Below are 13,454 nucleotides of genomic sequence, written 5' to 3' on the forward strand. Positions count from 1 at the left end.
TCTTCACAACAACATGAACAAGGAGGAGATGAAGAGCCAAGTTATGGACTCAGGCAGAACTGGTAATAACATGGGCACGGTGTAGATCTTCAAAACGTTAAACACATAAATGTATTGTTAAATAAGCAAGTATTAACACTTAAAAGAGGATGCAGAAAATGGGCAAGAACATCAGGGTAACATAGGAGCGAAGATATATCAGAGTTCTGCAAAAATCGCATAGAAGTGGAATAAAAATCCACAGTGGCAGTATAAATGAATGTGCTGCTGTAGTGCATGCTATAGGGAGAAAACTGTGGAACGAATGGACAACACATCCTGTGCTTCTTTATGATCATGATGAATGCCAAAATAAAGAAATCCATCATCAAAACCCATAACAGACCAACGCCGCAAGTGTTTAATTATTACTTACTCTGTCGAAATGACAACCCTTACAATTAATTGCTTGGCCACAAGAAAAAAGACTCTTTTACTATGGTTCTTTTTAAAATGTACTTACTAATTTATGTTTATTGTTTGGGCACCATTTCAAAAAAGTTTCACGTATTTTATTTTCCTAACCCAGTGTTGCAACCCTTGGACACTTTCACCCTACTAGACTCTAAACCTCCATACCCCACCTTGACTATGGTGCAGTGCAAAGCTGCCTACCCTTTGTATGTCACAATACTTAAATACGAATGGTGCCAGGCAACCAACATGAATGTGCACCTTGCACATGAGCCTTACGTGCCATACTGATTCTTGCTCACGTTGCATCTAATACTGTTGTTGCATAAAGCTTTTTTGATAGAAGTCATAGAGTTCACGTCCAATAATGTCGAAAGAAACATTTGAGGATTAACTTCGAATCATTTACAGTAACAAGAGATGCTCTTAATGAAATTATTTAGTAAACATGTATTCGATGTAGATTGATAAAGTGATTGACACATAAAAATAAAATGTAATATGTTATGTTAAAACTAAAAGGGATTTGTAGTCATAATGCTTGCTAGACTGAAAGATGAAAACATTTTCAATGTAGTAGTGCCTTTTAAACATCCTTTAGATTACTGCAATAACATGTCCTATTCTTTCAATGTAGTTTCAGAGTGTCTTCATTATGTTCCAGTATGCAAAAGCAGGGCTACAGGTGTTTTTTTCCTGGCTGTTGGTTTCCTGGGTATGTATTCAACTTTACCATAAGATCCAACATTCTGATGATAGGGTATGGATTTGTAAGTTCATATTGGTGGTCCTAGCACTAACATGGCAACGTTTTGGGAAAGACTAGTTGTTATCTGGAATAAAATGCAAATATGAAATAAGACACTTTTACCTACAACAGCATGGACATCATGTAGGGGTCACCAGGGGTCCCAGCTGCGACCCAGGGCTTGCCCCTTGTGACCCCTAGCACTGTCATTGCAACCACTGGCTACAGACGTGGCAAATCAGTGCCAAGAATACAGGGGCAGCTCCACATTCCTTATTTTCTAACCATTTTTCATTATACTCATAGTGAATAATGCTATATTGTTCACGATTATTGTAATAAAAAAAAATGGAGCACACTCAGCTGAAAGTGGAACTTTGGTGACAGCTGTAGTAAGTAAAAACGGCTTTAAATTTATGTTGGGTGCATGTTGGTGGGTGAGAGTGTGTCTCAGTCTATACACACTACAGGCTAGGAACACAATGCAAAAATGTGTGCAGAGTAATGTTTCCAGACATATGAAACCACCGGTGCCCAATTTGTGAAAAAATAAGTTCCAGGGCCCTCGTCAGGAGGTCACTGCAGCTTGCACCACCCGCTGCCTCTGCCAGAGCTGCCAATGACCATACTAACACACTACTAATCATCACACAATCGTCACAAAAGTGAGACAATTCCAGGCCCCTATAGCAATAAAAACTGCTGGGCAGTACGTATCAGTCATTTTTATTGTGTATTGAATTAATAAACAGCTGTTGTGGGTATCTCCGAATTTGACTGACAGCGCCACCGGGTATAAATACCATTTTACGTTTCTGCTTCTCTCGCACTGTGAGAAAGCAGAAGAAGGGTATGATTGGTTGGGGTTCGGGGAGGAGTGGCTAGCCCAATGTTATGGGCACCGACTGTTTGGTCGACCCCAGGGCCGACCTAACCAGTCATGAGCACTCCCGTTTTCTCCGTATAGGCTGCATGCAGCCTGCCTGGAGAAAATGGCCTCCGCATAGACGTGTGTACGGACGGCATCCTAGCCAGCAGCGTTGTGATTGCCTTGGGGAGGAGGGGAGGAGAGGAGGAGAGGGAGGCTGCCTGCTTCTGCTTCCTGTGAGCGCTGAGCAGGAGATGCGATGGAGGAGTCCGGGACCGCAGGTGAAGGTAAGTTATTTTTTTAAATTAAATTAACCCCCCCTTCCCGCGCGATCCCCCGTCCCCCTCCCACGAGTCATGCCGGCTGCGACTGTGTGCACTCCACCATAAATTGCACTATGCAAATTACGTCTTGGCCTTAAAGTAAATAACTTAACACAGAGTGTGATGAACATTTGTAAAAACATGGAGAACAACCATAGTCCAGGACACTCGGCCTACACAGGAATGTACATTACCTTTAAAATATGCGTGTTGGATCCTTTGTCATCTGGAGCCACATACAAACGGATAAAAACAGAGGTACTGTATAGACCGCGGAGCAGTGCTGTTGTCTGGAGCAGGTTAAACTTTCTTTCTGACCACGTGCCCTCTGCTCCGATATTTGACTCCAATACAGGCCAACGTAGCGCAGACTGCTTGAGCAGATTTAGCAACGGTTTTCTGTCTGCTCTCTCAGTAACAGCTGAAATGTAAGCATATTATAAGTGTTAGATATAGTCAGCGAGTCAACATAGATGGGACGGCTCACAAAAACATTTTTGAGTTCTGGATGTAGTACATGCAGAGAACTCTTTTATGTACTCTTACGCACCCTTGAACATCGCTCCTGTTAATGCCCAACTCCCTATGTGCAAAGAAGACACAGCTCTTTCTATTTGTAGTAATTGTGTATGAATATTCCCCGAGTATTCACATTTTATTCCCATTCCAGATGTTTGAGGGCAATTCATGAAGGTATGTAAGAAGGAGTAGTGAAGGAGGGCTATTTTCCGCACTCCAAATTGCCTTTGCCCATCTGCCCCACAGCATTCTTTTTGCAGTGTAGATCCTTTCAGTATGCGTTTGTGCAACTGCACTACACCTCTTTGGTTGGACTTAGATTTGCCATCTTTCCCAAAGAAAAATACCGGCCATCGGTTCACATTTAATATTTTGAAAAGACCAAGACCTGTTTCTTCACTAGAACTTTATAAATTGTCTGTATTCATTTTTAGAATGCCCCTGTCTTTGTTTTCTCAAATTATCAGTCATAGGTCACTAGGCAGCTGTAGAGCACATTATTTTAAAGTGGTTTCATGTTTCATTTTCTGTTTAAAGTATGCACTACTGATAACATACATGCCAACAATTCAGAAGAGGAAAGTAGGAGATTAAAAAAACAAAAATCGGAAAAATTGATTTCCCCCCTTGACATCTTCTAAAGCAGAGACAAATTCAGGTGGGAGACAGCTGAAATAAAGAAATGTTGGCTTAGAAAATATTAATTGGGTCTATTGGCATATAAGTGATAAGGGGAAATTGATACCATCATTAGCCGATTTTTCTAATTTCAGTTGCAGCAGGCTTATTAAATACCGGTAATGCTGGTATGAAACCGGCCAGGGGTCAGCCCTAGTTGGATTACATAAACTGTAGGAGGTGTTATTTTGTTTTAAGTTGCTATTTAGCAACATTTTATGTCGTTTAAGCAGTCGCTGCCGGCATAGCTCACTTCACGGGGTCGCGCGGAGTGGGGGGACGGGCAAGTGGTCGCGAGGGAAGGGGAGGTCGTGCGAGGAGGGGGGTTAAATGCTCGGTCTGCTCCTGCTTTCTAGACTCCGGCAGGAACAGGGAGCAGGCAGCCTCCCTCGCCTCCCCTAAGCCAATCACAACGTTGCAATGGCAGCGTTGTGATTGGTTGAGACGGCACCCAGCCAGGGGCCTATGGGGAGGCCGTTTTCTCCATGTTAGCTGCATGCAGCCTACATGGAGAAAAGGCAGAGTGCACATGACTGGTTTGGTCGGCCCCTGAGGGCCGACCAAACAGTCAGCGTCCACAGCACTCCTCCCCTGCCCTAGAGTAGACCCACCCACCTGCCCACCCCCAACCAAACCCTTCTGCTTTCTCGCAGTGCGAGAAGCAGACACATAAAATGCTAGTTTTACCATTTTATGTTTCTGGTTCTTGCACTGCGTGAAAGCAGTTGGCCGACGCTCCTCCACCCTAGTGGAGGAGCCGCCCCGGAGTTTAAGACGCACCCTTTTGCTCTGCTTCGTTTTGGGAGCTAGTACTGTTTTGCAACAGGAACAAATCAATATTTGCATTTTGCCTCTGCTTCGAAACCGCACTGATGACTCCATAACTCTCACCTTCATGCAAGTTTATATAATATTGCTCAACTTCTTCAGAATTCACAAAAGTGCAATGTTCAACAAACAATAGTCCATCAAGTTAATGAGGACTGCATGTCCTAGAAATAGACAAGACAAGTTTGATGCAGAGAGTGTGCACATCAACACACAACTTTATGTTTATGCTTATTTTGCAACAGCATTATACTTAGACAATAGGTACATTTCTCAATAACAGAAACAAAAAATACCAGTGAAGACAATTTTAGCATGTAGGACACATAAAACAGTTCTCGAAAGCAGTATGAAACAAGCTAGTAAACAATAATGATAATAATAATTGCAGCAACAGCATAATCGCCAATATTATTGACAGCGGCGGCCGCTCCATCAGGGCGGACGAGCGCTGCTCCCCTGCTACCCCCAGTACATAAGACGATTAAAAAACGGGTTTTAAACCTGTTTTATTATCATTTTATTTGAATCCCCTGGACCGCCCCAGGACTCTGAGAGTCTTGGGGCGGGTCCAGGGATGACACTGCTGGTGGTGAGTGGTGAGCAGTCCCTTCACTGCATATGAGGTGTTTGGCCAGCAGGCTCAGGCCGGCCAAACCCCTAATGCGCATTGAAGCTCTGTTCAGCCACAGCTGTGTTGCTGGAGCTGGAGAGAGCAGGCACAGGCTCATAGTCTGCCTGGGAGTGCAAGTTGTAGATGCTCAGGCCAATCCTGAAGCTGCTCTCATGCTAAAGCAGCTTCAGGATTGGCCGCACGGCAAGCTGAGAGCCTGTGCCCAGCCCCAGAAGCAGAAGCAGGAAGAGCTGATGCGCAGGAGACAGTGGCGGCCTAAAGGTAAGTTTATTTTGATTTTTTTGTAACCAAAGCCTACCTGCCTCCCTCCTCCCTAACTCCCTCCTCCGGCCCAGCCCGCTCCCCACTTTGGCAGGGGACGGGCCGCTACTGATTATTGATGCAAGAATATAATGTCCCTCCTCAGAACTACTGACACTATCCATTACTACAAACTTTGGGCCTTATGTAGAGTTTGGCAGACATAGCAGAGTACCCTGTCAGCACTCTATTAGAGTCAGGCTAGCCATCACGTTTCTGTCAGCGGAGCCTCCTCAAGATGCACTGGAGGAAACCTTACACCAACGGACTTAGAGATATCAGGTTGTCTGTCTTACCACACACCCGCCCTTTTGGAGCGTGTATGATTTGATGACATCTTTTCCTGTCTGTGAAGGCCTGGTGGTCTGAAATAGGAAACAAGCATTGGCAAAGGTCTGGTTTTGGCAGCCAGATTTTTGGCAATTCTGGTTGTTTATGTTATGGTTTTTGAAAAACGTAATTGTTCAAGAAGCTGCTGGGTAATCATTAAATCTAAAAGAAAACAATGGCTAATGGTAAAAATGCTTCTCTAGCACTAAAGGGAACTACTTTGGGTGTGGATGTGCTCTTTGTGAAAGGGCAGTATGCTGTCACTCCTAGGGAAGTCAGTCAATGGCTAAAGTGGGCTAACATTGCCTCTTGATGCATGCTGGAGTGGGTGGAAGAAAATGTGGGTGACTCAATCAGAGGCTAATGGATGAAGTCTGTCTGAAAACCCCAATAAGTAACTATGTTACACATACTTTTAGTAAAATCAAAAGGTGTTCACGAACACAGACCTAAAAAAATAAATATTGGCATGGCATTGGCTGGCAGGCTCACCTTTGAGAAAGAAGTCAAGAAAGAAAGGAAGAAAGAAAGGAGGGAAGGGAAAAAGAAAGGCGGACAAAAAAAGGAAGAAAGGCAAACAAAAAAGAAGGAAGGAAGAAGAACAGAAAAAGAAAGAAGGAAGACAAAAAGAAAGGCAGGGGGAGGCAAAAAGGGTAGGAAGCAAAAGGAAGAAAGGAGGAAAGAAGAAAAAAGAAGGCAGAAGGAAAGAAAAAGGCAAGCAATAAGTAAACAAATAAAGAAGGCAAAAAAGAAAGAACGAAAGAAAGGAAGAAGAGCAAAAAGAAGGGAAAAAAGGAAAAAAGGCAAAATAAAGAAAGAAGGAAAGAATGGGAGAAAGAAGGCACAAAGAAAGAAAGAAGAAAAGAAAAGAAAGAAGGCAAAACAGAAAGAAGTAAAGAAAAAGTAAAGAAGGTAAATGGGAAAGAAAGATGGAAAAATAAAGAAGAATATAATGAAAGAAAGAAGGAAAAAAGAAACAAAGAAAGAAAGAAAGATAGAATGCAAAAAGAAAGAAGAAAAAAGTAAAGAGGCATTAAATAAAGAAGCAAAAAAGGAAAGGAAATGAAAGAAGGGAAGGAAGGAAGAAAAAGAAAGGACAGCAAAAAAGAAAGAAATGAAAGAAGGAATGAAAGAAAGAAGGAAAAATAATGAATGCAGAAAAGTAGGCAAAAAAGAAACAAGAAGGAAAGAAAGAATAAAAGAAGTCAAAGAGTAAGAAAGAAGGAAAAAAGAAAACAGAATGGAAAAGAAGGAAAGTAGGAAGGAAAAAAGAAGGAAAGAAAAAAGGAAAAAGGGGAAAGAAGGAAATAGAAGGGCGAGAAAGCAAAAAAGAAAAGAAGAAAAGAAAGAAAGAAAGAAAGAAAGAAAGGAAGAAAGAAAGAAAGACGAAAAGAAAAAGGAAAGACAACAAAAAAGAACGAATGAAAAAAGGCAAAAAAGTAAGAAAGCAGGAAAGAAAAAGAAGAAGGAAAGATGGCAAAAAGAAAGAAAGAAGGAAAGGGGTAAAATGAAGGCAAAAAAGAAAAAACAAGCATTGGCATAGCCAATAGGTCTCGCCTTTGGGGTCTTATAAGTGTTTAGACAGAGCTATTGGCTTTGTTAATGTTTTTAATATGTGTTGAAGAGCATTGTGAATGTTGTGCAGCATGTTCAAAGTTGTGTTATAATGAAAAAAGTGTTATAACCCTTTTTGTCACCTTATATATAACCTAGAAAACATTATATACAACTGAAGTACCCTAATAAAAACCAGAATTAACACCAAAAATGTGTTCTAGATTTTTTGTTTATGCAATGCTGTAAATTTTTCCCTGCCTGTTCTAATGCTTATTTGTTGTCGTTTTTATTATCAGGTGGGGACAGTTCATCATAGTAACATAACATAACGTGTATTTATATAGCACACTTTCACCCGCAAAGGGGCATCTTGGCGCTGAATAACAGATGTCTATTGGTTACCCAACTCAATAGCACTTATTTTCTCGACCTCAGAAAGGATGAAAGGCTGAGTGAATTTGCCGGGATTTGGACCTGTGACCATGGGGTCGAACACAGTCCCCTGCAGTGAGCACAAATACATGAAAAACCCGGGAAACATACTGTAAGTTGAGCAGAGTGCATGTGTGTATAGCACAGAGTAAGTGTAGAACACAGAATATACACCACACATGGAGCACATGGCAATATTTTGTAAAATATATGCATAGCAGAGTTTATGGTAGGGTCCTGTTGTGGCAATACATACATAGAGCTTAGTGTATGCAAAGCGCAGGGTAGAAAGGGTGCATGTAAAACACAGGTAAGAGGGCGGTAGATGTACAGCACTGAGACCACAGAACAAGGCAGGCCATGAAACACAAGGTAGTAGTATATTGCACAGAAACATGCCGAGCACAAAGCAAGCGGACACGACTGCCACACAGCACAGAGTACATGTACAGCATGCAAGGTCGATATGGAAGTCATTCAGGTGGTGTTAACACGTTTAAAAAGGGTGAAAAGACATAGAAACATCCGAGAACATATAAATCAGGTACCAGTAGAAGAGAGTACACAGATTTAAGCACACACTACAAGATAAACATGGAGCACATGCTACACGTACAACACCGAGGACACAGAATGGGTGAAGGAATGAGTGGGCGTGGAGTAAGTTAGTATGATTGGGGAAAGGGACGAGTGAATCTTAGTGAAAGAGAGCTGGGGAGGAACGAGGGCAAGAAGGGGTGATTGATGGCTGGAGGAATAGGGAATGGAGAGTAAAAGAGGGTGAAGGTGAGTGAAGGAATGGGCGTGGCTATTAAGGATGTGGGGAGGTGGTAAAGGAGGAGATGAGGAATGAGGGAGGCGAAGTAGGGCGGTAAGGATGAGGCGGGTAGTTAAAGGAGGGGGTGAATGCACAAGGGGAGGGGCATGGAAGTGAGATGAGGACCCAGTGAGGGTTGTGGAGGCAAGATAGGACTCAAGCAAAGAATTGGAGTGTCAGGGGCAAATGAGTACAGGAGGGCAGCGAAAGGGAGTGTGGGAGGGAATGTGTGGAAGGGAGTGAAGCGACGTGTGAGGGGACATTAGGGGTTGTGAAGTGGGCGAGGAAAGCATCTACGGCGATGGGGGTGAGAGAGAACTTAGGGGGATAGAGGGAAGCCGAGGGAGGGTAAGGCAGAATTTGTTAGCGGAAGTAAAGACTGAGTTAACATGAGTGGGCAAGGGGAATGAGGGTGAGGGGAAGGCGTATGGGGCATTAATTGATGATGTAAAGGGAAATCAAACCAAAAAAAGAGGTGAAAGTGAGAGAATACAAATGTGAAACTGCTGGAGAATGTCGAGAGGCTGCGGAGCGGAAGGAGAGGAGGGTGGTATGGTCAGAGAGGAGCGGTGCAGAGTGACAAATCAAGCAGGGCCGCTAAACTGAAAGCAACCGCACTGTGTTTAATGAACCACGACGAGGAATGCAGCTGGCACCCTCCGTGCCGCTGCTCGCTCCCAACAGCTGGATGCCGTGGGAGTGAGGTGGGGAGTGAAAAAAACAAGCGCGGCCGCTAAACAGAAAGCGACCGCGCTGTGTTTAATAATCCACGACCAGGAATGCAGCTCGCACCCTGCGCGCCGCTGCTCACTCCCAACAGCTGGATGCTGTGGGAGTGAACATTTACAGAAAAGGTGGGACATGCACCCGTCTTTGGCCAATTGCGTGCTTTCATTTTTGAAAGCCACGCGCAAAGGCCAATAGAATGTGCGGAAGTTGAAAAACCACACGGATAAGTTTCGATAAAGTCTAGAGTGAATCCAAGAGGCCTCCCCATAGGGCAGCACATGCGCGCAGCGCTAGGCTCGACCTAAAAAAGGAAAGATGAAAAAAAAGGATATAAAAAAAAAAATTAGAAGGTACACGGTATGGTATGCTGTGAAATAGCAGCAGTCCACCTTAAAAGGAATTTACAACAGCATTGGAAGGAGACGGAAACTTATAAAGCTGGAATGTGTCCTGTGCTCACTTCAAATGCATCCTACTATCGCTTCAGGCAACACTGGCACTAAAGGGAAATCCTTGTGTGCGGATGTGCACCTTGTGAAAAAGCTAAATGGAGTCACTCAAATTGACGTTAACCAGAGGCTTAAGTAGGCTGAACCGCTGCCCCATGCTGTATGCTGTAGGGGGTCAAAGAAAAATGGGAATGACACAACAACACTACCAATGGGTGATGAGAGGTGGCTAAAAGCACCTTCAGGTAAGTGTATTAAACATATTATTTTAGTAATATCAAAAGTTCTTGATTAGCTGCTGACCTTAAAACAAACATGAAATTCTGGATGAAAACTCCCAGGGTATCAGGGTCATCCAGCTTTGCGGGTTTGCTTTTGAACAAAAAAAACTTTACTGAGGGGCCACAATAAACATTGCAGCCACTCAAAGCTCTATTACCTTCAGAGGAGCTGCTGCTGTTACGGCTCCTCCGAAGAAAGAGAGACCTCCGCCAGGCAGGCAAGATCTCTATACATACTTCGGACTGTCATCCACTAGAGCAGAAGAATACATCCCTCCACTACCCTGGCGTAAAAAAGTGCAGCCCGCCAAAGCTACAAAAACTGGATGAAGGCATCTTCTTTCAGGGATCTTTGTTTGAGCCTCTAGCCACAGTTTAAATCCCACATGATTCCATTTAGGCTTTCGGCCTGTCAAAAATGATAAAATAAATACCCAAACCTGGCAGACAAGAGAGTTCAATTGCACAAAATAAATGATGTTAGAACCATTAAATGTTCATTATCTGACAAAAGACCAGCTATGCCCTAGAAACATCCCAAGATATGGAAACGATGGGCAGACTTAAGGGGGATTTATTTAGACCCTATCCCGGATCACACGATTGACTGACATTAGGCACAATTACCACAAGGAGGGGGTATGCAGAATCTATGACTTACCTTTTCATTTTGGGGCTGCCTTGACATGCTTCGTGTCACATAATGGGCATATGACACTTCAGTTGATTGTTAATGTAATATGTTGTTATTCATATTATTTTCTTCAGTACATTTGGTTACAAAATGTCGACATCATTATGATTACTATTTATATTCTACTGTTATGGTATCTGGCCTTGACAGGCAGATCTTGGCTGTTGACAATAACATTTTGTTGTGAAAAAAAAGAACAGCTATGGTTAATTATGATAATAAACATGGTATACGGCAAAGCTAATACTATTTCGAATTGTGACAAAGTGACAGATATGATACATCTCAAGGAGAACATCACTGCACTAAATTCACTGAAGTCTAGGCATTGGAGTATAAGGCTGTGGCTAGGGAGGTTGTGTTAGGAACTGTAAGCTGGGCTTGAGCAACTTTGGTTGAACTGACAATTGGAGGCCAGGAATGCTGATCTTGATGTTGGAAGCTGAGTGCATGCATCCTATTGCTGTGCTTTAAACATGAATAGCTTTTCTCAGTCGTGCACAAGTAGAAGCAGGTTTTTGCCCCATGTGACTTCAAAAACATAACATCATTTGGGATGTTTAATAAATCATTTGCTCTATATAGCAATGAGTATCTGCTAATGAAATTCACATGGATTAAAATGTTCATATGATGATTGTATTATGAATTTCATTATTTGTGGGAAAATTAAGGTGTGAGCATGAAAGCAATATTGTGAAATGCTTGGTCATACTATGGTTGTAACTTGGAACTTTAAGCTGTAATTGCAAGAATTTTCGGCATACATTTGATGCACGTATGCAGGTGATGGTATCACCATTGATTGTTTGAAGCCTAGGGCCTACAAAGTTTCAAGGAGATCCATTCCTGGTTTGAACAGCAGTCTCTCAGCTTTCATACTGAAATCAGCTATGATCGCTATTCGATCTTCTAGGGTTTGAAAGCCAAGAGACTATCAAAGTATTCATCTAGGAATGTAACATTTTCTACTAAGAAGGTCCATAGGTGTGTTGGCTGATAATGCAAACTGCAGAAATGCAATTGGATCGTGGGGCAAATTTGAACTAATAGCTCTGAGACATTTAGATCAGCTATATAGGCTAATGCTACCCAGCCATCTCTCTTAGCTTTAGTGTTCCTAGGGATGATGAATGATCTGTTGTTAAACCAATCAAGACTTTCTCAATAGTTGTATCTCACCCCAGGACCAGGGTGAGATAGCTAATATTCAGGTGCAGTGAAAGGTTTGATGTAGGAAGCCTGGTGGTCAGACGTAGAGTGCTCGGAAAGCCTGAGCAGGGTCTGCGGGGAGAGGTTTTTTCATCAAGGTTGGGGGGAGTATTGGTGTGTTTGCAGCAGTTGCAATGAGTCCTTAATGACTAGCAGTCTTGTGTTATAGACCTGAGACATTGAGAGTTGAGGCAGGGGAGGTAATACATTGAGGTAAAAATGGTTGATATATGGCTGTGCTAATGCATGTGTGACTGTGATAATGCAAAGTTCAGAGGGGGTTGGAGTGTTTGGTTTGTTCTTCTTTAATCTTTGCAAGATTTCTTTTTAAGCGGCCCAGATTCTGTTATAGGCCTGGATCATGACAGCTCCACTGAATCTGGGGGATCTGAGGTTAAGACGTGTGAATGTAAATGTCTACTTGAATTTAGGAACCATTTGCGATGGTTAGCCTTTCTGGTATTAGATTTGCCAAGTTTCCGGATTGTGGATGAAGAAAATGGGGATAGTGTTGGTGTCTCATTTTATCAGGCTAGTGTAAACATCAACTATGAGGGCTTCTTGGAATGATATTGAGGCTCTTCCAGGTATTCTTAGATATTGTCTTAGATATTGTCTAAGATATTGTCTCAGGACATGCACTCTGAAGTTTGGCAGATGGGTCTTCCTCTTATTAGTTCTATCCATGGTGTGATTTTGCTTGTGACCTTAGCACGGGTTGGGCAGAGAGGGAAAAAGAGTGTCACATTTTCTGGTGACTCAAAGTCAAATGAATGCCTGGTTAGTGTCCGATGACACTTATTGAGCACGTGATGGTTTGTCATACTTACTGTGTCAAAAGTAGACGGTGTGCATAGGACCCTATTCCATGTCTTTACCTTTGCTGAGCTGTTACACCAAACAGACATACGTAATTACTGCATAATGAAATGAAATGAAATGAAAAATTATATTTATATAGCGCATAGACTACCCGGAGGCCTCGCAGCGCTGTGTGATTAGAGATCCTAATTTATTTAGATTTACATATCTGATAAGTGTTCTGGTTTGATTTGAGAATAGTGTTTTGATAAACCTAAAGTGAAATCTTGCTAACAGGTGTTCTTAATCTCGAGGGCAATACTTGAGGTAATGAACTCTTCCTCTGTTGCAGTCTACTAAGTGGAAGCATCGCTTTAAGGCAGCTGCCTCCATCTGTGTGAGTTGAAGTTACATTGCCCCCAGGCTCATCATATGTCATGGAGATCTAGTAGATCTTGTGCAATAGCAGTCCTTGGTGATATGCCTTTATCCAGCAATGTTTTCTAGAAAATATGCACAGACTGCCATATGTCTATTTAATGCATATTGTCAATAGTAATGTGATTCATAGGTCAATTGCCATATATAATTATGTTTGGACTGACGCGGCCACACCAAACATTAAATTACCCATGTTGTGAGAATATAACAGGAGTAAGAGGGCTGGTGTGTTTCTCTGGGTTACTAGAGTGATGTGATGTTCACATCTTTCTATCTTGTAAGGGTCCACTTCTCCAAAAGATTAAGGACATATAGAAAGGGCATTAAAGGTGGACATCAATAAACCTTTCTCCCCACCCA

General features: G+C 42.5%; 1 protein-coding gene across 1 annotated transcript in view; it reads right to left on the reverse strand.

Annotated features, from left to right (window-relative positions):
• The window catches only part of PHEX (phosphate regulating endopeptidase X-linked), a 1,454,229-nt gene that overhangs the window by 1,112,446 nt on the left and 328,329 nt on the right, over positions 1-13,454 (reverse strand). The window contains exon 5 of the mRNA XM_085622474.1: positions 2,587-2,813. Coding sequence (XP_085478600.1) covers positions 2,587-2,813 — 227 coding nt within the window. The remainder of the gene's footprint in view (positions 1-2,586; positions 2,814-13,454) is intronic.

This window comes from Triturus cristatus, chromosome 8, assembly GCF_964204655.1.
Source record: "Triturus cristatus chromosome 8, aTriCri1.1, whole genome shotgun sequence".
Taxonomy (NCBI): domain Eukaryota; kingdom Metazoa; phylum Chordata; class Amphibia; order Caudata; family Salamandridae; genus Triturus; species Triturus cristatus.